Genomic DNA, 20,000 nt, shown 5'->3' with positions numbered 1-20,000 from the left:
GTAATATTAATATGCACATACTGCTTATCCTCATCCCATGCATGAGCCCAAAAGCTACAAACTATAGAAACAACTGTGCATTTAACAAGTTCTTATTGAAAATCCCCACCTCATATGCATCTGCTTCATAGCTTCACAAACAGCAGTTACCAGTGGAAGGTCAGCCCATTTCCGCAGCATGACATCACTTGAATCAAGAACTTTATCCACCAACTGAGAGCAGTTGGTCAGGAGATCCACTGCAAAAATTTTATAATCAAACAAATATGAAAAAGTAAGGAAAATAAAAACGTTACTGCCAAGTCTCCTTGGGGCTTAAATTCAGAAGACAAAGAGGAAAGACTTCCATGTGCCACAAGGCAGAATTTACATTGAAGGCTGACAGAGGAGTTGAACCAGATATGTTCAGAAATGCAACTAACTGATTGCATACCAATTCAGTTCACTCTTATTAAGTGAATCCTTCAACCTCAACTTCAACTTTCAATTTTGTCCAGCAAGGAAAACAATACTGTCACATAACTCTACCAATCAAGTTGAAGATAACCCTAGCATAAGACAACCCTAATCCCAATGTCAAACGTTTTTGGTACATGAAACAATAGGCAGTTGAACCCAGAACCTTTGGAATTCAAGCTTCAAGGCACTCTCTCTCTACTTGACTGCTAGCAGTTGCTTCAGATCTATATCACTCAAGCTGCAGGGTTGTTAATTAAAAGAAATCATGTTTTGTCATGCAAACAAGAGAATAGTCCAGTTTCAGTTCTCCATGACCGCTGAATAAAAACAATGAATAAAAACAATTTTTACAGGGTTAGCCTCCATCTGAATTGAATATATTCACAAATACCAGCATAAACTAAACAATATAGACAGAGTAGTCTTTAAACAAGTCATCTTTTCGCAGGAATTTGTGAATACCACGCACCGGTGAATTTGTGTCTACCGTGCACCGGTGGCTCGGTTGAGCACCGGGCTTCCATGCAGGAGGTCATGAGTTTGACTCCCGCTGGACCAACACTCAGGGTCTTTAAATAACTGAGGAGAAAGTGCTGCCTTAATTTGTAATTACATCCTCAAATGGTTAGACTTTCAAGTCTTCTCGGATAAGAACTATAAACCGTAGGTGCCTTCTCACAAATATCTTCCATGTTCATTAGTTCCCTGTGAAACATTAAAGAACCCACACACTATTCGAGAAGAGTAGGGGATGAAGTTCCTGGTGTTGTGGCTGTCCTCTTGGAGTATATGGGTGGGTGGGTATAGCCTGCTCAAACAAATAAATAACAAACAAACAAACAATATATTCACTTCAGATGGAAGCAAACCCTGTAGAAATGCATCCTCAGTGTTTTTATTCAGCAACTGGACTATTGGGTTGATGAAGGCCTGTCGGCCATTTTTGTTGATTGCGTGACAAAACATGATTGACTCAACTGGGTCAACACAGAAGGCATTGGTAGCAATCTGTCTGCCTACAATCTCACAGAGTACCCAGAAGATACTGCTGAGTGTCAGTCACTACCTTAGCATTTCCTCTTAACAAATTACCAGACTGAGTGCTGCTAGGATATTGCATAAATCAAGTGCTCATTCAAAGAAATTATATGGTTTATTATGGTATTCAATGAATCAAAGAATGTAAGGTTGGAATTCCTTTAATCCAGAAATGTCCAAATTCAATGCAAAGATCACAATCACCCAACCCTTGAATCTGACCATTGTTTCTGCAAAGTCAAAAATTCACTCTCCTAGATGAGGTTATTTATCACCAGTTAATTTCATTGTTTTGGAAATAGCAGCTGCTTTATTACTCATCAGCGTCACAAATTCTATTTTCGTGAGTTATGCACATGCTACGGGCCTATGGCCACCATGAACTTACACCCTTACAACCCAGTGACATAGTGTGTAGTGCACTTACACTGTGCTACCACAAAAAGATAATAATCATCTCATTGAAGTAAACTAAAACAAAATAACAATATTATTTTTAATTCTTTTCAACTGACCATTTAAAGAGTTTTCCAAAATGTAGATAAAGTTTTTGAAGACTGTTTCTTTTTCCAGTACTGCCATCCATTGCAGCATAACCTCATTGTTACTTAAGCAGACATTTATTAACCTAACAAAGAGAAAAATCATTTTATTGCACAATATAATGAGCAATGGCTTTCAAATAAAAAGTTACTCAAATAGACCCATTGCATAAATAGCACTGAAATTTTTACATCTTGCATAGATGTGAGGCTTAAGATGTATAAGTATTGTTATTCAAATTTCAGTGCCATTTATGCAATGGGTCTAGTATAGTTTATCACCATTTCCAATGTACTGAAGTATCCAAGACTACCAGGCACTAAATCGGTTTATCTACTAGCTCCCAGTCTTTTGGTAAATTTGAGTTGCAAATGGCAGTAATTCCTTTGTAATTGTTACGAAATTTACAACTTGAGAGTTTTGCTTAGCAATTGAAAAAACCACAGACCAACCAGTAATTTAACAGCCAGTGCAACAAAGTGTTTCATCTTCGACAACAGCCTAACAACTAACCCTATCACCCAAAACTACCGGTACTGACTTCAATGTTGGGAATTTGACTTACTAACGATACTACATTAATTTCTATAAACCGAAAAAGAAGAGCTTGATAACTACCCTGAATGCCAAAGAACACTGTGCTAGTGGGCAACAGTGTCCTAAAGCTTCCCTTGCTTGCTAGTAAAGCACAAAAGGAGAAAATGTGCTTACCTTGTTACTTCCACCAAAATAGGAGCATCAGGTTCTTCCAGCAGCGCAGTCACAATATCACTGCAACACACAATATTATTTATTGCAACCTAAATAGATAAATAGATGCCAATATACTCTTTGAATGTTGTTGAGAAGCTTAGTTAAACAAAAGCAACATGGATTAAAAAACTGATTCCATAAAACAATGGATTTCATACATGTACGTTATGGCTCCCACTGCCACCAGGTTGATGATCAGACATACTTTGATGCTCCTCTGGTTAGGAGAATTCTGAATGTACAGTATCTTAAAGAGTTACAATTAAAACATCCAACGCTTAAACTATCCTCTTTAGAGCCTTCATCAGGGGTGATCCAAAGCCCTCACAAGAGTTTTTTTTATGTTCACCAATTTGCGGAAAATGAAAAAAAGGTACACTCACTAAAAGAAAATAGCATCCTTTTCCTTTAACATCATGGAAGGAGGTGCCAGGTAAGAAAAAAAAGCCACCCTAACAGTTCAAAGCAGTTGGGGTGGCATTGATGTGCCCAGTGTCAACAATGGAAATGATGGTAATAATTATTTATAATATTATAAATTATAATGATGATGATGATGGCGACGACGATGATGACAATGATGGTAATGATGATGATTACGATGATAACGATAACAATAACAATAAAAATAATAATGAAAAGGGGTGAATTTAGAAAGAGAGGCAAGCATGAACAACTTTAAAAAAAGGACGATGTCAAAAGAAAGGAGATAGCTACCGTGATTGAGGAGCTAAATTAAAGTAGAAGGTTCTTGCATAAGCTGCAAACATAAAGAGATATGAACAACAGGCCACACAGTATAAGCAGAATGTATGATATTCCAACAAGATCAAAAGATATTCTACCAGGTGTTAAATGGCATGGCCAGTAATGGGAATGTTGTCCCTGATGCAGATGAAAGTACTAAGAAGTTTTGGGGTGACATTTGGACTGTGAGTAATGAGTACATTGTAAAATAAAAGTGTGGAATGGCTGAATGACATCAGGGATGACAATCGGGAAAACCAACAGAGGGATTTGGTGTTAACAGCTGGTCTGTTAACTATTCAGTGTAGAAGGATGCCAAACTGGAAAGCTCCTGGTAGGGACGGTGTCCAAGGTTTCTGGTTGAAAAAGCTGAGAAGTCTCCATCAGGGAGGATTGCTGAGCAGCTGAACACCCTATTAAATGGACAAGAGAAGTTGCCAGAATGGCTAACATTTGGGAGAACGATTTTGTGTTTGAAGGACCCCAGCAAAGGAAATGCAGTCGACAATTCTGGACCCATATCTTGGCTCCCCACTATGTGGATCGAAGCTTATGACAGGAGTCACTGCTGAGGTGATGTACAAATATCTGGAGGAGATCCTGCCTGAAGAGCAGAAGGGGTGTAGGGGGAGAATACATGTAGGGCGACTAAGGATCAACTGTTCAATGATAAGGCAATTCTAAATGATTGCGAAAAGAGACACACCAACCTTGCTTTGGCTTGGATTGATTACTATAAGGCTTATGAAATGGTGCCACATTCCTGGATAGTAGAATGTCTGGAAATGTTTGGTATTGCAACTAACCTGAAACAGTTCCTCCTGAGGAGTATGAAAGAGTGGAAGACTGAGCTGACATCCTGTGGACAAACTTTGGGTGTTGTTAATGAATGTTTTGAGAGGATTGAAAGCTGGTTATAAGCGGACCACCTCTTGTTTATGGATGACCTATAACTTTTTGGGAAATCCTACAATCAGATTGACTCCCTTGTGCAGTCAGTTCATACATTTAGCATGGACATAGGGATAGAATTTGGGATCAAGAAGTGTGGGGTGCTAGTGCTGAAAGGTGGTAAAATTGTTAAAATGGAAGGAATGGAAGGGTATAAGTATTTAGGCATTCTGGAAACAGATCAACTGAAGGAGAAGGAGACGAAAGACTTGTTCTCAAAGGAATAAAAATGAAGACTAAAGTTAGTGCTAAAGACAAACTTGAACGGGAAGAATAAAATTATAGCTGTCAACACATCGGCAGTTGCAATTTTAAGGTAAAGCACTGAGCTAAAGGAGCTGGATAGAAAGACCACGAAAATGTTGACATTGTGTGGTGCATTACACCCTAATAGTGATGTGTACCATCACAACAGAAAGGAGGAAGAGGATCGATCAACCGTGAAACATGTGTAAAAGCGGAAGAAAATAATCTGGAATGGTATGTTAGGAACTCGAAGGGGAGATTGATGGAAGGAGTGAGAAAGACAAAAATCTTGAACAGTGAGGGAGGTAAGGAAAAGAATGAATTCAAAAAGGGCAGACAGAATGCCACATTGAATAGATGGACAGAGAAAAAAGGCATGGTCAATTTTTGCAGGAAATGCCTGAGACAGTTGACAAAGATATGACCTGGGAGTGGACTAAGAAAGGCGACTTGAAAGTTGAAACTGAAGCACTGATTTTTGCAGCCAAAGAACAGGCACTGAGAACAAACTATGTCAACTTCAACATTGACAAGTCAGTGAATTCCCCGCTTTGTAGGATGTGTGGCCAAAAGGGTGGAACAATAAATCACATTATTAGTGAGTGCAAGTGTTTGGCGCAAAAAGATTACAAGAGAAGACAGGACAATATTGCCAGGTTGGTCCACTGGAAGCTCTGTTGTAAGTATGATATGAGCAGAAGTGAGGTACATGTAGGCAATGCTAAAATTGGTATTCTTAGGGAGTGGTGCCCCTGCCTTGCCAGCTGGGTGGACAGGTGAGTGAAAGCCTCTGCTTGCCTTAATTGGCCATCAGTGGCAAGTAATTTGCCTTGTTGGCAAATCTTCCCTGTCAGCCTGAGGACTAAAAAAAATCCTTCTGACTGTTCTAATGTAAAGTCTCTGTTACGAGCCTAGGAAGGCCCATCAGGCCAGCACTTATCTCCGGTTTGTGATGTCCTTTACCTTAATTGGTTGAGTGAGTCTAAAACATCTAATGTCTACAAGGAATTGCCCAGTCTAAGAACAAATTGATCGCATCCTCGAATTTCAGCTGATGGACTGGCACCTAGCTTACTTTAATTGGTTAGCTTTGCAGAACAGACGCTTATACAAGGTGCGATGTTTATTGAGGAAGCCTCATGATTTAACACTATGACTCCCAAGCCGGCCTGCACCAGCCATACTTATTATTTACTCTGTCTAACACCAGACAATTTTACTCGTCAATGGGGAACCCCCGGGAGCCAATGGGTTAATAGGTTCTAGTAACCAACTGAGGAGCATGCCCAACCAATGGAATTGTGTGTACGAGGTTGTGGAATAAAATACTTTATTTTGTAATCCTAGCCACACTTTTTCATGGGATGACTGTGCCCACTTTGGCATAATATGGCAATTTGGGCTAAAAAACCTCATTGGCTCACTCATAATAATAATTAATAATAATAATAATAATAATAATAATAAGTAAAAAGTAAAAAAAAGTAAGGTCAATTTATTTAACGTCGGTAGTTCCTTCAGTTACGAAACTGGTATCAATGGAAGCCAACGGTGCGCCTTTAACCACCCCCCCCCCCCCCTCTCTGTCAGTCCTCCGTTTCATGGATATTTAAAGCTATAGCTACACTGATCAGAAGAAAGTGGAAAAAGACGTTGAAGTCACCTTATTGAAGTCTCAACAGTCTTCGTTATAGCATTTTGCTTGTCAGAATATGCACTTTAATGTGTGAGATAAATTAAGGATATTACATACTTTCAGCACTCGAAGATAAAATTTGTATCCCCGCGCGGCCCCTGGATGGCCCCTGGTTGGGATGCTAGTCCATCGCAGGGTCACCCAAAGCATTTTCGCCGGTACCCATTTATACACCTGGGTGGCGAGAGGCACCGTGAGAGTAAAGTGTCTTGCCCAAGAACACAACACAATTTCCCCGGCCTGGACCCAGACCTGGACCAATCGATCCAGAGTCAAGCACTCTAACCATGAGGCCACCACTCCTTACTTCTGAAAGCAAAATGATTCAATTAATGAGTTTGCATATCATGACTTGTCATAAGTGCTTGATGGTAAGCTAATTGATTTTTCTCTTGAATGTTTGCTTCCCTCTGAAATTCTGATTGACCCAGGGCAGTGGGTAAATGTGGTTTGATGTAATTTAGGCAAAGGTAAGCCCATACCAATGCTGTACTTTTCACAACCTGTGGGGTGGTCGCATCAGCTTATTGCTTGCCTTGTGACTTTTGAACTGATCTTTGCAGACCTTTTGTCTGGCTGCCTGTATTTAGCAAATCATTGCAGATTTCAGCTTCCAGTATGTCTCAAAACATGTGAAACAGCCAAGACACTGCCTTTTTGCAACCAGTACATTGGCTAATTCACTTGGAACAGCGCGTTCTTTGGTTGCAGTCAGCACAAGCTCTGCTCAACTCGTAGAAAGCGCGAACAGTTCAACCTCCTCCTTCTTTTTCGGCACTGCTCAGCCTTCTCCAGAGTTTAATGCCACCGTAGTCTAGGCTATAAAAGCTGCGTTACCCCTGGAGTAAAACCCTGTTTTGCCTAGCAGTTTTGGTGGTGCTGATTTAACATATACAGGTGCTTTGTCTTACATGACTGGGGGCGTTCTCAGCCAAGGCTCTCAAGCTTATGCCTTGCTGACAGCGGCAGGTAGGAGTTGCCTCCCTGTCATCTTTGGCACCACCATATTTGACTCAGCCTGCCATTGTCATTCTTTCCTTTGTTTCTTTGTTTAGACCACTGACTCCCTCACTCGTTTCATCCAGCCAGATTTTTCTTTGGCAAGTGCATCTCAAGCTAATCTTTCACATGTCCTGCCTTCAGTTTCAGCCCCCATTCTGCAGCAACCTTTTGTAGTTGGCCCCAGGATTCTCGCTAATTCCTGCAAAGTTGGCGGGCCAGATTGTCCCCGGAATAGACATGGAATGGAGTGAACTGTTATCCTTGAATATTGTACTGACTGACCCTGAGCCACAACAGCTATTCAATGGAAGTTTAGTGCCAAACTGCAAAAAATTAAACCTCTTTGAGACATGCATAAGAGCAGAAGGAAACTCGTCGCTGCCAATGTCCAACATGTTTACAGCCATGTAGCAGAATCCACCAATCACAACAAGCCTGCCTGTCAAGCGGCTGTGCTTGGTCCAAAATACAATGGGAAGGCCAATGATCTGGCCATCATGTGGGGAAAGGAATATGCGCTCACAAACAGCTGGAAATCGATCCTATATGTTCGCAGGTTCGGGGTTATGCCAAAAAAAGGGGTCAACCAGGGAGATACTGTAGCATCTTACTGGGGATATTAATTTTTCTCTCTCTCTGCCAGCGTGAATGATTGGATTAAAGCCCAAGAATTCTCACATCATCACTAAAGAACTGTAGACCCCTAGGTGATTTGCATAGTATCCCAGGTACACTGATGATTGAATTTGATGTTGAAGTCGCCTATCAGAAAATTGCTGTTCATCCATCTGACCGATATCTTCTTTGAGGTGGTGCAACAAGTTGTATGTTGATTTGGCTCTCCCCTTCGGCCTTCGCTCTGCTCCTTATATTTACACAATTCCAAAGTAGTTACATTACTTGGATGATTTCATTACTGCTGCAACCCCTGGCTTCTCTCAATCTCAGAATCTCAGTTCTGAGTTTGTGGATTGTGAACATTTCAGCATATCTCTGCACCCAGGCAAGTGCGTGGGACCTTCTCCGGTGTTCTCTGTGTTGGGCATTGAGCTAGACTCCTTTGCCCACATGGCTGGCCTCCCTACACACAAGTTGCAGGCTTTGAAGGAGCTTATTATTTTGATCATGGCTGACCCGCAAATGGTGCAATAGGAGGGAGTTTGAGTCTCTCATTGTCCATTATTTTACATCACGCTTCCAAAGTTGTCTGGCCAGGCAGGACATTTTTGTGCACAGGATGATTGACTGATGTGTTGCTTTTGCAAGAAAGAACATCCCATTTGCTTAAATAAAGAATTTCACCTTGATCTTCAGTGGCGGGATCATCGCTTGGATGAGTGACATGGTGTCAGTTTTTGGTTGTACCAGGGTCTGTTACACTGTACCTGCAACAGATGCGCAAGACACTTCTGATGCTACTGGTTCCCTTGGTTTTGGAGATTACTTCCAAGGACTCGGGTTCACTGACTCTTGGGCAGCTGCCTAACAGCCACTGTCCACTGCCTAAAAGGAACGTTTCCCAGTGGTGGTGGCAGCCCATCTTTGGGGGGGCCCATGTTTGGAAGCAGCCGTTCTCTTTCTGCCTGACAATGATACTGCTGCTGATTTGCTGAATTGCACAACTTCAAAGGTTCCTTCTCTAAATGAATCAACTCTCTGTTTGTTTGCCACATTCTTGGTATATGGGCACTTCATGTTGAGAAGGGACTTCCAGAGATCCACTTCAAAATTGTTGGCATTTGCAGAAGGCTATTCATGGGATGCAGCAATTTCAAGGTTCCTCAGATGTCGTCTCATCATTTGCCAATCACAGACAGTTGTCCTGGTCATTGCATGTTTTGGGCCACTTTGGCTTTCTCCCTGCAGCTGAATTTACAGTACCAAATGTGGCCAGTTTTTCTTCTTCACTTTGTTTAACTGTGCAGGATATTGCAGTGGATGGTGTATGCTTGTCAAAATCAAGGCATCGAAGACTGACCCCCTTGCCAAAAGGTGTAACACATAATTTACTTGCATGGGTAGCTATCCTCTGGGTGCAGTACAAGCTATCCCCATTGTTTCTGCTTTAAGATGGTTGTTCATTATCCTGAGTGCTACTCACAGATTGGTTTCAGCAGATCTTTGCCCCTGCCGGCACCCTTGGCAATTTTTCTAACTGTAGTTTCAACATAGGCATGGCAACTTTTGCAGCTTATATCAGTGTTTCGCATAACCTAATTCAAGCATTGGGTAAGTGGTCCAGCCAACGCCTACCAGCTGTAAATAAGGATTCTGTCAGAGGCTTTGGCATTCCTTTCCCAGAAACAGACTTAAGTGATCTTCCCTTCACCCCATCCTTGTGCCAGTGTGGCTGTATGCAGTTCAGCAAGGTATGTATTGCCTATATATGGGAGTGAGTCTCCTCTCTTATTTCAGAGGTGCTAAAGGTTTCTTGAGGGAGTTTCAAGGTGGCCCCTGTTAGCAGGTCCCTGGCATGTTGGAGGGGTTCCCCACTCATGGCTGGGGTTACCATGGATACCTCCCTGTTAGGCCTGAATTTGCTCAGGCTCCCTCCCAACCTTTAAGGCACCAGTTCCAAACCTCATCAATTGGCAATGAGATTAAATTAAATGTGGATAAATGGAATTACGGTAAAGTTATGGGCACCCACACCAAAGCGGCCAGCAGTCTTGTCCTCAAGCTTACATGATCTGCAGGGTGATCCCAGGGGCTTACTGCTTGCCTCGTGGCTTTTGAGCTAAGGTATGTGCAGATCCTTTGTTTGGCTGCCTGTATTTAGCAAACCTTTGCAGATTACAGTTCCCATCCCTTCTGCCTTTTCTCACTTTAGAGCATTGGTAAGTTTGGGGTCAGATGAGTATGTTCCACTAAATTGACCATACTTTTGCCCAGGGAGCAAAATACATATTACACGGGTACCATAAATATGTGTGTATAAGCCACATCTTTTTGTCGAAATATTGGGCTCAAAAGTGTGGGTGCGGCTTATATACAAGACCGTTGCTTTCAGAGGGGGTAAACTGGCTGGTATGGGGTCACAAATAACACTAAAAACCATATTCTTCGACCGATCACTACAACACTCTCCACTGTGTGCAAGAAAAGTAACCATGCTATTCGGGAGAACTCACAAGGCAAATGGCCAACTGTTTTGTTGTCCTTCATTACTTGAATGGCGTGTTTGTCCATGGGGCTGTTAAACCATAGGCAGCCCAAGCTCACGCCACTAAAGACAGCCGTTGAGAATTTAAACGCGTTATAAGACTTTGTATGGGAAATAAACTACAGTTGCTTATGAAGCCTAAAGTGTTTTCAATGTTCTAAGACGTATCGTTCCCTGCGCTTTTCGCTCAAATTTCATTGTTTTTATTTCAACTTTGGGCTTTAACAATGAAGACAACTGTTGTCAGTCCCTGGAATTAGGGAAATCAATTAAAGATATTTTAAGAAGTTGATTAACTTTTTAAGGTCGCAAATACACAGCATTAGATTTCAGCAAGTTTATCGCGAACAACTGCAAACTAACAAACAACTTCTTGCCCGAGTCTTTTTTCAAGTTTTTATTTTTTTCATCAAAATCATGCTTGAAATTTGGGAGTGCAGCTTGTAAACACGTTTTTATGGTGATAATAATAATTATTTGCCCCCTGAGCACCCCATAATATCTTTCTAAACAATGGAAATCAAAATGGCTGCTGAATCATCAAAGTAGTCTATTCCTTTCAGTGTAATGGTGCTACAATAGTTGGTAGCTGCATACAGGGGGGGGTTCCCACACACAGGGTTGCCATAGATACCTCTTTGCTAGGCCTGAATTTGTTCAGGCACCGTACCAACCTTTAAGGCACCAATTCCCAAGCTCATTGATTGGCGATAAGTTTAACCCAATCACACCTCAAACATCCTAGGACTCCCCCCCATGCCATTGACAAGTATGATCGTCTGGCATAAGACAGAGTAAAATCTATTAAGTGTCACTCTCAGGGGTCAATGGGTTAAACATTTAAAAAGTGAAAAAAAAAGGAAAGGAAAGGAACTTTAACTAAGTGTCTAGTCGTTCTAGCACTGGAGCACTAATTGGGGACACTGTAAACTGAAATTAACAATATTAACGTAATTCAAGTCAAATGTTGGTTTAGAAGTTGGTTTTAGAAGTTGAAGTTATCCCAAAGTGATCACAGTAACATCTTTACATCATGAAGAGATGTTACTAATTGCTATCAGTGGTTTCAATGAGTTCTTGTGTGTTTAGATGATGTGGTTCAAAATTTTCAAACCAGTTCAATTTTGATCTTCCTTTGTTTCAGATTATGATAATGAATATTACATGTAGATATCGAAAAATCAAACTGAACTGGTTTGAAAAATTCTAAACCAAGAAATTTGAACAACAACACAGATAATAGATGAACAGACATACAGGTATCAATAAATGGAATTAGGGTAATTACTCCTTACCCAAAAATTTCCAAAAAAAATGTTCTGGGATAAGGGGTAAATGGTAAGACCATTTTTCAGAAATTCCAAGTCAAAAATTAGGGTTGAGACAGACCAGAGGGGTGTACAGTATTTGCAGTTTGAAATTCCCTTTCCACTTTACAATTTCTCCTAGTTTGAATCTATTTTTTAGGACTTTGCTCCATCGGATTGAATTGTTTAGAAACATAATATTTGAATGGTAAGCAAAATTTGAATTACCTTTTATATATTTTTTGGTCACCCCAGTTGAAATTTCCCAATGCATGGTAAACAGCCCAAGTTTTTATTTTTGTTTTTTACTCATAATAAATTAACCAACATTCAATATCATGCTTACATAAGCTCTCTGTTCCTTATCATCTTTGTGGAAACTTCATGGTTGCAAGCCATATTGGCGAGAATGCCAACACAAATTTCCTGATTGTAAGCAACAAACAAGAGCAATAATAATATTATTAGTGAAAATATTGATTTTAATAATTATACATTTCAAAGATTTTATTTCCAATTAAAGTTTGGTTTAACAATAATCCTTAACATACATGTAGCATACTTGGGTAAAGAATATATTTTATCACTGCGACACTTGCTGTAATAACACTATCATGCAAATATTGTAAATATCTAATGAATATATTTGAAATTCAATTTAATTAACCAGAAATATCTTATAATGATATGTTAGAATAAAATAGATGTTAATGCTGGTAAGCAAATACTGGGCAGAGCCTGGGAGGAGAGAGTGACTTCCCATAATGTGACTTCCTTACTTGGCTCTCTCATTCTTCCCGGCATATGAGCCCTCTCGGTTTGAAATGTCCAAATCTCAACTTGTTCAATCTGTTGTTTCTGCTCAGCATTTTAATCCCTCCCTCCCTCCCTCCCTCCCCGTTTTGCTCTCTGGTTCTTATGTATTTTACTTCCGAGCATATTGTAACCTAGTTAATAGTTCTCTTCAATAAAATATGGGTGGGGAATTGCTGCCTGCGGCACCCCTTCAGCCCTGTGCTGAAGCCCCGATAGGGAGGGGGCATATTGTTACATGTACTTTGCTGGACTGGGTTAACTTGGCCCCAGGACATTATGCCAGCAACTATGCCCGCCTTGCAATACAGGCATGAGGCACCTCCTCGGCTAGTTGTCCATACCGGCGGTGGATATTATCCGCGCCTTGCCAGTACATTCCCTGCCCCTCGTTTACGCCCAAGTCACATCTATTGTCTTTTATTGTGCACCCAAGCATTAATATACATATCTTGTCATTTATCATCTTAAAAACTAAAGATACAAGGTTAAAGTACTCACAGTAACTCTGACATTCTGAGATTTCAATATTGCATCAAGAAGGACATCAGTTGTTTCCATTTCTTCTAAAAAGGCAGCAACGTCCTGCAATAATGTGATATGAAGTGAAACTGTCATACATAACTCATGCACTTAACCTGTCATCCACTGATTAAATTCCACCACTTTCCAATCTCCCTGACACATTCAGCCCCTATTCTTGACATTCACTTGACAAGACAATAGCCATGCTGGTGTCCCTCAACAATGGAACGGCAGGCAGGGGTATCTTTTGTTGTGATTTTGGTTTGTTTTGGTTAAAATACATTCACTGGAAACACTAGAAAAAGGTCCTTCTCACCAGGCAGGGGACTGTTTTGCAGAACACCAAACGCCGAATACCAAACACCCAACATTATAAAATAGATCTGTATTTGGCAGTATTAACTGTACATATATGCAACAATAACTAAAAGTTGTCCATTTTAGAAATCGGCGCTTAGACCTACATTACCACAGACACTGGCTACCATGATAATTGAAGGCTGACCATTCTGTGTTCAGCATTCTGCAAAATACCCCTGCCCCTTCCTACCCATCCAAATAAGTATAAATCAAGAATAATGCTACTCAAGGCAGATTAGCTAAGGAGATTCTCTCTATAACTTCCCTCACTAAATCATAGAATACTGGCCATGTATAGGGAAGATATCGTTGACATCAGCTCTTGTTATTAATGTGCCAACCAGAGCCTCATTGGTTGTTGAAAAAAAGGGTCTTTTGTTCCTGTGGTTGGTACATTTGAATAACAAAAGCAATGTTTGTAAACAGATATCTTCCCTATTTCCATATCAATGAAAAATAATCTACCATTGCATGCTTTTTACTGCAATTATTGCTGAATACTACACTGAATACACTAATTTGCATAAGAATACCATAAGTTACTTTCATCTGTTACAGTCTGACTTTTCAGAAATTTTACTTACCGGTAACCCTTTGACACCAAAACCAGTATTTTACTCTGTCTAACACCAGGCGATTTTACTTGTCAGTGGGAACCCCCAGGAGTCAATGGGTTAAGGGGGAAATCCATGCATCCTTACCTGACCCCTGACCGAATTGTCACACGTCACGCAATCCTCACACCATAAACAACAAACCCCTTCTGACAAATATGCCTTTTTTACAACTACTCACAGCATTCATGGACATGTCCCAGAGTTCACACAATTCCCTTTCGAAAGCATCGTCCAACTCGTGAGGGTCTTCGTCTTCGCGCTGCGATTGTCGTAGTTCTTCGTCGGGTTCCTCACCTTCGAGACCCTCAGCATTGGTCAGAGTGGACTGTACCAGCTTCATGAGCGTACTCAACACCCATTTCTTGCTAAAAACTGTTTCACCTATGTTGTCGTACTGTATTAACTCGATTTCTTCAGCGGATAAAAGAGGAGGCGAGGGATTCCTGTCTTCCATCTTGGAGCGTGTTGTATTCGGTACTATTCGGGGTAATTGTGAAGAAGAGCTCCCTATTCGGTAACCTTCGGAAGCGTTCGTTACAACCTTGAGTCGTGTCCAGGCTCTTGCATCAACTCCTGCTACAAACTGCCTGTGTATGCGCCTGTGTGATGGAGAACAGTGTTCAAGAAAGTGGCGTTTTAAAGCGAAAACAAGAGTTAGATGTAACCCTTAAAACGAAAGAATCGGACTTGAATTCACCTCCAGCCAAGATTCGAGCTACTGACGAGAAAAGAGGTGAGCAGGAGCCCTCGAAAGCCAGCGCTCTTTCAAACACCAGTCCTCCCAATCAAACCATTTCCACAGAAAACAGTGCTGGTGAAAAATATGACGAGAGAGAGAAAATGCAGTGAGTATTTAAATCTGAAAATATTTGCTCATGATGTTTTTTGTTAGATACGTAGATTTCCTGGTCAATTTCTTACTGAGTACCTACTGTATGTGTGCTGCAAAGGAGTGTATTGTGTGTGTGTCATGAATAGAAAGGAAAAGAAAGGAACTTTATTTAGGTATCTAGTCTTCTAGCGCTAGAGCAGGGGGGTGCAGTGATGGTACAGTGGTGAGAGCACTCGCCTCCTAACAATGTGGCCCGGGTTCGATTCCCAGACTCGGCGTCATGTGGATTGAGTTTGTTGGTTCTCTTCTCTGCACCCAGAGGTTTTCTCCGGGTACTCTCATCAAAAACCAACATTTGACTTGATCTTCCGTTAATTGTTAATTTCAGTGTACAGTGTCCCAATTAGTGCTCCAGCGCTAGAAAGACTAAACACTTAAATAAAAGTTCCTTAGAGCGGTTTTCAATTGCGTGTCAAAAGTAATTAGCGAATTGCTTTGGTTTTGCATTACTTCACTTGATGGTTCAAAGTTCTTGCGCCACTTTTTCAACCAATCAGAAGTGAAACCAAAACCAATTGTGGCTAGCACGTGCACATCTTGCAGCGCTTTGTGTCAGCTACATATAATTACTTCAAGTTTTGATTGGTTCACTGGAGTGTCTCCATCCTTTTTTTTATTGGCCAAATTAATTATTTCTTTGGTTTTGGTTTTACGACACTTGATTGAAATTCACTCTAATTGGGGACACTGTCAACTGAAATTAACAATTAATGCAAATGAAGTCAAAATTAATGTTGGTTTTTGAGGAAAGGGTAAAACCGGAGTACCCAGAGGAAAACCTCTTGGTGCAGAGTAGAGAATCAACAAACTCAACCCACATATGTAGCTGAGGTTGGGAATCAAACCTGGGTCACATTGGTGGGAGGCAAGTGCTCTCACCACTGCACCATGTAGGTTGTAACACATCTGATAAACCTGTTTAACCCTTTCCTTCATAAGAGAGACACTAATAGATTTTAATCTGTCTAACACCAGATGATTTTACTTGTCAATGGTGGACGCTTCAGAGGTGAAAGGGTGTTCACTACATTTTCTGGATAATGCATTTCTAGCTTTCTCATTGGTTACACAATGCAGAACCCTTTTTCTACTTGGTTTAAATTCATCAGGCAACAGCAGCGAAAAATAGCCCGCCGCACTGGGTGAGGAAAGAGCTGAGCAAACTGCCTCGCAAGGTGGTTCAATCAGCCATTTCCTCACACATGCAGGGATATTGTGGTGAGAAATTCGCCTTCCAAGGCCGTGAGGATAAATTTAAAATCAAATGTGTTGGATATTTTTTGGTCTCGCGAAGCAAATTCCTCACTGTGTGCAGCCCTTGCGAAAATTGAGGTGAGCTTGGTCAATCAAGCATCCAATAAAAATACATGGCATTCTTACATGAGTTCTCTCAGAGTATCAATCTTCCTCCGACGCCATCTTGAACCACTAAAGTCACGTGAGAATGCCATGTATTTTTATTGGATGCTTGATTGACAAGTTCGGCTTTGATTCTTACGTTGGCCCACACAGCAAACTATTCCAAAGAACAGCATGACTACAGCTAAAGCTGTGCTTAAGAGATTTGTTTCAGGACAATTAAGGGACAATAATCTTAATTCAGCATATCCAACATGTTTGGCTTTATCCCAATAGCCTTATGAGGCAAATTTCTCATCAAAATTTCCCTGTGCAAGTGAGGAAACGGCTGAGTGCAATCCTTTCTGTGTAATATGAAAGGAAAAAACTAATGAGGATTATGTGTATAACTTACAGTTTCCAAAATTATCAAGGCTAGTTTTAAAACATTTCAAAAACTAATTAATAACTTATGAGCCCAAGATCCTATGTCATGTGCATCAGCTTTAAAACCAAAAACACTCCTCATTAAAATTCTTTATTATAAAGAATAGTACTATATGTATGCTAATATATTCCTCTCACATTTTGCACCATTGTCTGGACTCCAGAGGGACATGCTTTTTAAAGCCAATAATTTATTAAATAATACTTACTGTCGCCTCATCATCTCCTTCAACCCACTCCATCCTAAGAGTTACACTTGTAGATTTTACTCTGAGAGTGTAATGCCAAACAGTTTTACTTTCCAATGAGTATCAGTTCAGTGGGGGTAAGAGTTAATAATTAACTATTAGAGCAAGTTTCAAACGAGTGTCGTAAAACCAAAACCAAAGTAATTCCTTTGGACAATCAAAAAGGATGGAGACAATCCAGTAAACACAAAGTGTGGGATTTAATGTGCACGTGTGAGCCACAATTGGTTTTGGTTTCACTTCTGATTGGTTGACAAAATGGCATGAAAACGTTGAACCAATCACTGAGTGAATTAATATAAAACCAACTGAAAGCAATTCGATAATTACTTTCGACATTCAATTGAAAGCCGCTCTATTATTAATCACTAAGATAAACATCCATCACTTCTGTACCTCGTCAGATATATCCAGGAAAAAAATTCAATAAACATCACAGAGTCCTCTTGCTCTTCTCCCCAATTTCAACAACATCACTTGTGTCTCGGAATACAGACACTAACTGAGAAAATTATTATTATCGTCACAAAGTGTTGGATCCCAAATGCTGCTCCTCAAGAATAAACAGTTGCATCTATGCCCTGCTAAAAGTAACACTAACCTTTACCCTTACTTTATTGTTGGAAATAAGTAGTGAAGGCTTAGACTTAAAGGGACACTTCCTGTTGGAGGTCAAAATTGGACGTACATCTAATTAGAGGCATTTCAGGACATAAATATGACTTGTGGATGATGGTTTTTGCAGGCTGCTGGTGTCTTCATTTTCTGAGGAACAACTGAATCGCTATGAAATGTACAGGAGAGCAGCCTTTCCAAAAGCAGCTATAAAAAGGGTGATGTAGTTTGTCTAATACTTCTTTGATAATTGTGTAACACCATTGTAATTTAGTTTATCAAGGGAAGTGTAATTAATTAAAGAAAAAAACACTTCAGACATGGCCCTTCAAAATAACCTGTGATCAGGCCCATTTTTAGCTTTGCTCATACATTCTCTAATGTCGTCGCTTCAACTTCACTGTATGTGCAGCGTAAAACTAAAATAGAGCCGGATCGCATGTTACCTCAAAATGGCATAAAGACTTTTATCATATGACCCGTACGGCGCCGCGCGCGCTTTCATTGCAAAACTATTGAGAAAATCCCTGTATGAGTGCCGTACGCAATGGCGCGAGCAGGAAATATGTGCTAAGTACATATTATATGGTATGGTTACTTCCCTGCAGAGGAAAGAAATTATTTTCAACATTTTGTACAAAGGATTTTGACTTCCTTAAGAAATAAGATTATTATACAAAAAGCTATAAATTCACATACCTGTACATGTAACAATATTCAGCCCAGTCAAAATGTTTTTGAGTAGTAGGCAAGCTGGCTATAGTAATAGGCAGAAGAAGCCCAAGGCCGCTGCTTCAAGGGCTGGAGGCCCTTGCATGCTAGCGGGGTCCAGGGGCATGTTCCCCGCCCCCCACCCACCCCCGAGATTTTTGAAAATATTGGCTTCAAATGGTTGCATCTGGTGCATTTTAGTGTAAACTGAGCTCCTATTAGATGGCATTAACATAGCAGTAACAGAGTCCTTGCGCCAACATCACGAGATCGTTTTGACGCCATCTTTGTGTGTACCTGCAACAACCGTAACCGCTGACAATCCATTCAGCTCACTTTCCCATGCAATGAGCACGTTCCTGCAGAAGTGATTGTGTGCGGGTAGGGTTTACGTGGTGTATTTTTTAGTTGCAATTTGAACTGGAAGTTTAAAAGAGACCTTATGGCCTGAGGAAAAATGAAGGCTACAACAAGTTGCAAAATTGTTGAGACACTTTCATTAAAAAACACCTTTTCTAACTTCCAATACTCGGCGTATCTAGAATTTAAACCTTTCCCACTTCCTCTCCCCTCTCCCCCTTTCAATGTTGACTGCTTAAGTTCCCAACATTTTTTTGTCTGGCTAGCAACACTGATAAGGGGGGGAGGGGGGCTGCAGTGTGAGAGCTAATAGGGAAATTAATAACACCCCAAGAAGGTGAAGTGTCTCCACTATTTTTGCAACTTGTTGTAGCAGTATGCAGTCGAAACGTAGTGATTAACAACAACTCGAACAACCTCATCCTGAATACAAGTCTGGCAAGGTAAATTCGAAGCAAGTGGCAAATATTGCGTTGTGGGCAGCCAAATAGCCGGCAGCCGGCACATTTTGACTGGGCTGAATATTGCAAATAGTCCTATCAAAACTCTACTAATTACAGTTCCAGCGACACCAAACTATTCAACACCCTTTTCACATTCAGTACTGATTGCTCTATCCCTGCTTCCTTATTGCCTTATGCTAAAGCTTCTGTTTGTAAACGGGCACGCATTCCTCTGCATGTACCTGGATCCTGGACACATTAAATTCTGCATATGCAACTATGCTTTAACAGTGGGTGCAGCTGTACATGTAGTTTAAACTGCTACTAGTGTACAAATGGACTTTGGTCTTAAAGAACTTGAGTGGTTGATAAGAAGGATACCCATTATTGATTATTTCGCTACTATGTCTGCTTGCCACTGAAATATTTGGGTGTCCATTCATTCGGTACTCAATGTGCCATTTCTTATCTTAATTAGAATATTGTTAAATGAACATTTTTGTTTCGTTTTATAGCTAATGCAAAGTGTGACTGGAGGAACATCAATCCCTCCCAATGTTGTCATAGCAATGGCTGGCATCGCAAAAGTGTTTGTCGGAGAAGTGGTTGAAGAAGGTTTGTATTCTGTTATAATGTTATGGGCATGAAATTCTGCTTGGGAAAACATGACACTTGACACTTTCAGTGTTTGTAAGAGAATTGGGGTTAGGGTGACCAGGGACAGCT

The 20,000-nt window shown here is 40.6% G+C and overlaps 2 protein-coding genes across 2 annotated transcripts in view; one reads left to right on the top strand and one right to left on the bottom strand.

Annotated features, from left to right (window-relative positions):
• The window catches only part of LOC137969763 (protein saal1-like), a 22,538-nt gene extending 7,839 nt beyond the window's left edge, over positions 1-14,699 (bottom strand). Inside the window, exons 1-6 of the mRNA XM_068816119.1 lie at positions 14,399-14,699; positions 13,220-13,303; positions 12,252-12,331; positions 2,752-2,811; positions 2,013-2,125; positions 110-239 (exon numbers count right to left, since the gene is read on the bottom strand). Of these exons, the coding sequence (XP_068672220.1) occupies positions 110-239; positions 2,013-2,125; positions 2,752-2,811; positions 12,252-12,331; positions 13,220-13,303; positions 14,399-14,674 (743 nt within the window). The 5' untranslated portion in view covers positions 14,675-14,699. The remainder of the gene's footprint in view (positions 1-109; positions 240-2,012; positions 2,126-2,751; positions 2,812-12,251; positions 12,332-13,219; positions 13,304-14,398) is intronic.
• Positions 14,700-14,804: 105 nt separating this feature from the next.
• LOC137969753 (transcription initiation factor TFIID subunit 11-like) overlaps positions 14,805-20,000 on the top strand; it is a 10,581-nt gene continuing 5,385 nt past the window's right edge. The window contains exons 1-3 of the mRNA XM_068816107.1: positions 14,805-15,065; positions 17,891-17,978; positions 19,790-19,889. Of these exons, the coding sequence (XP_068672208.1) occupies positions 14,827-15,065; positions 17,891-17,978; positions 19,790-19,889 (427 nt within the window). The 5' untranslated portion in view covers positions 14,805-14,826. The remainder of the gene's footprint in view (positions 15,066-17,890; positions 17,979-19,789; positions 19,890-20,000) is intronic.

Source organism: Montipora foliosa, chromosome 9, assembly GCF_036669935.1.
Source record: "Montipora foliosa isolate CH-2021 chromosome 9, ASM3666993v2, whole genome shotgun sequence".
NCBI classification, from domain to species: Eukaryota; Metazoa; Cnidaria; class Anthozoa; order Scleractinia; family Acroporidae; genus Montipora; species Montipora foliosa.
This window is presented reverse-complemented; position numbering and strand designations above follow the sequence as displayed.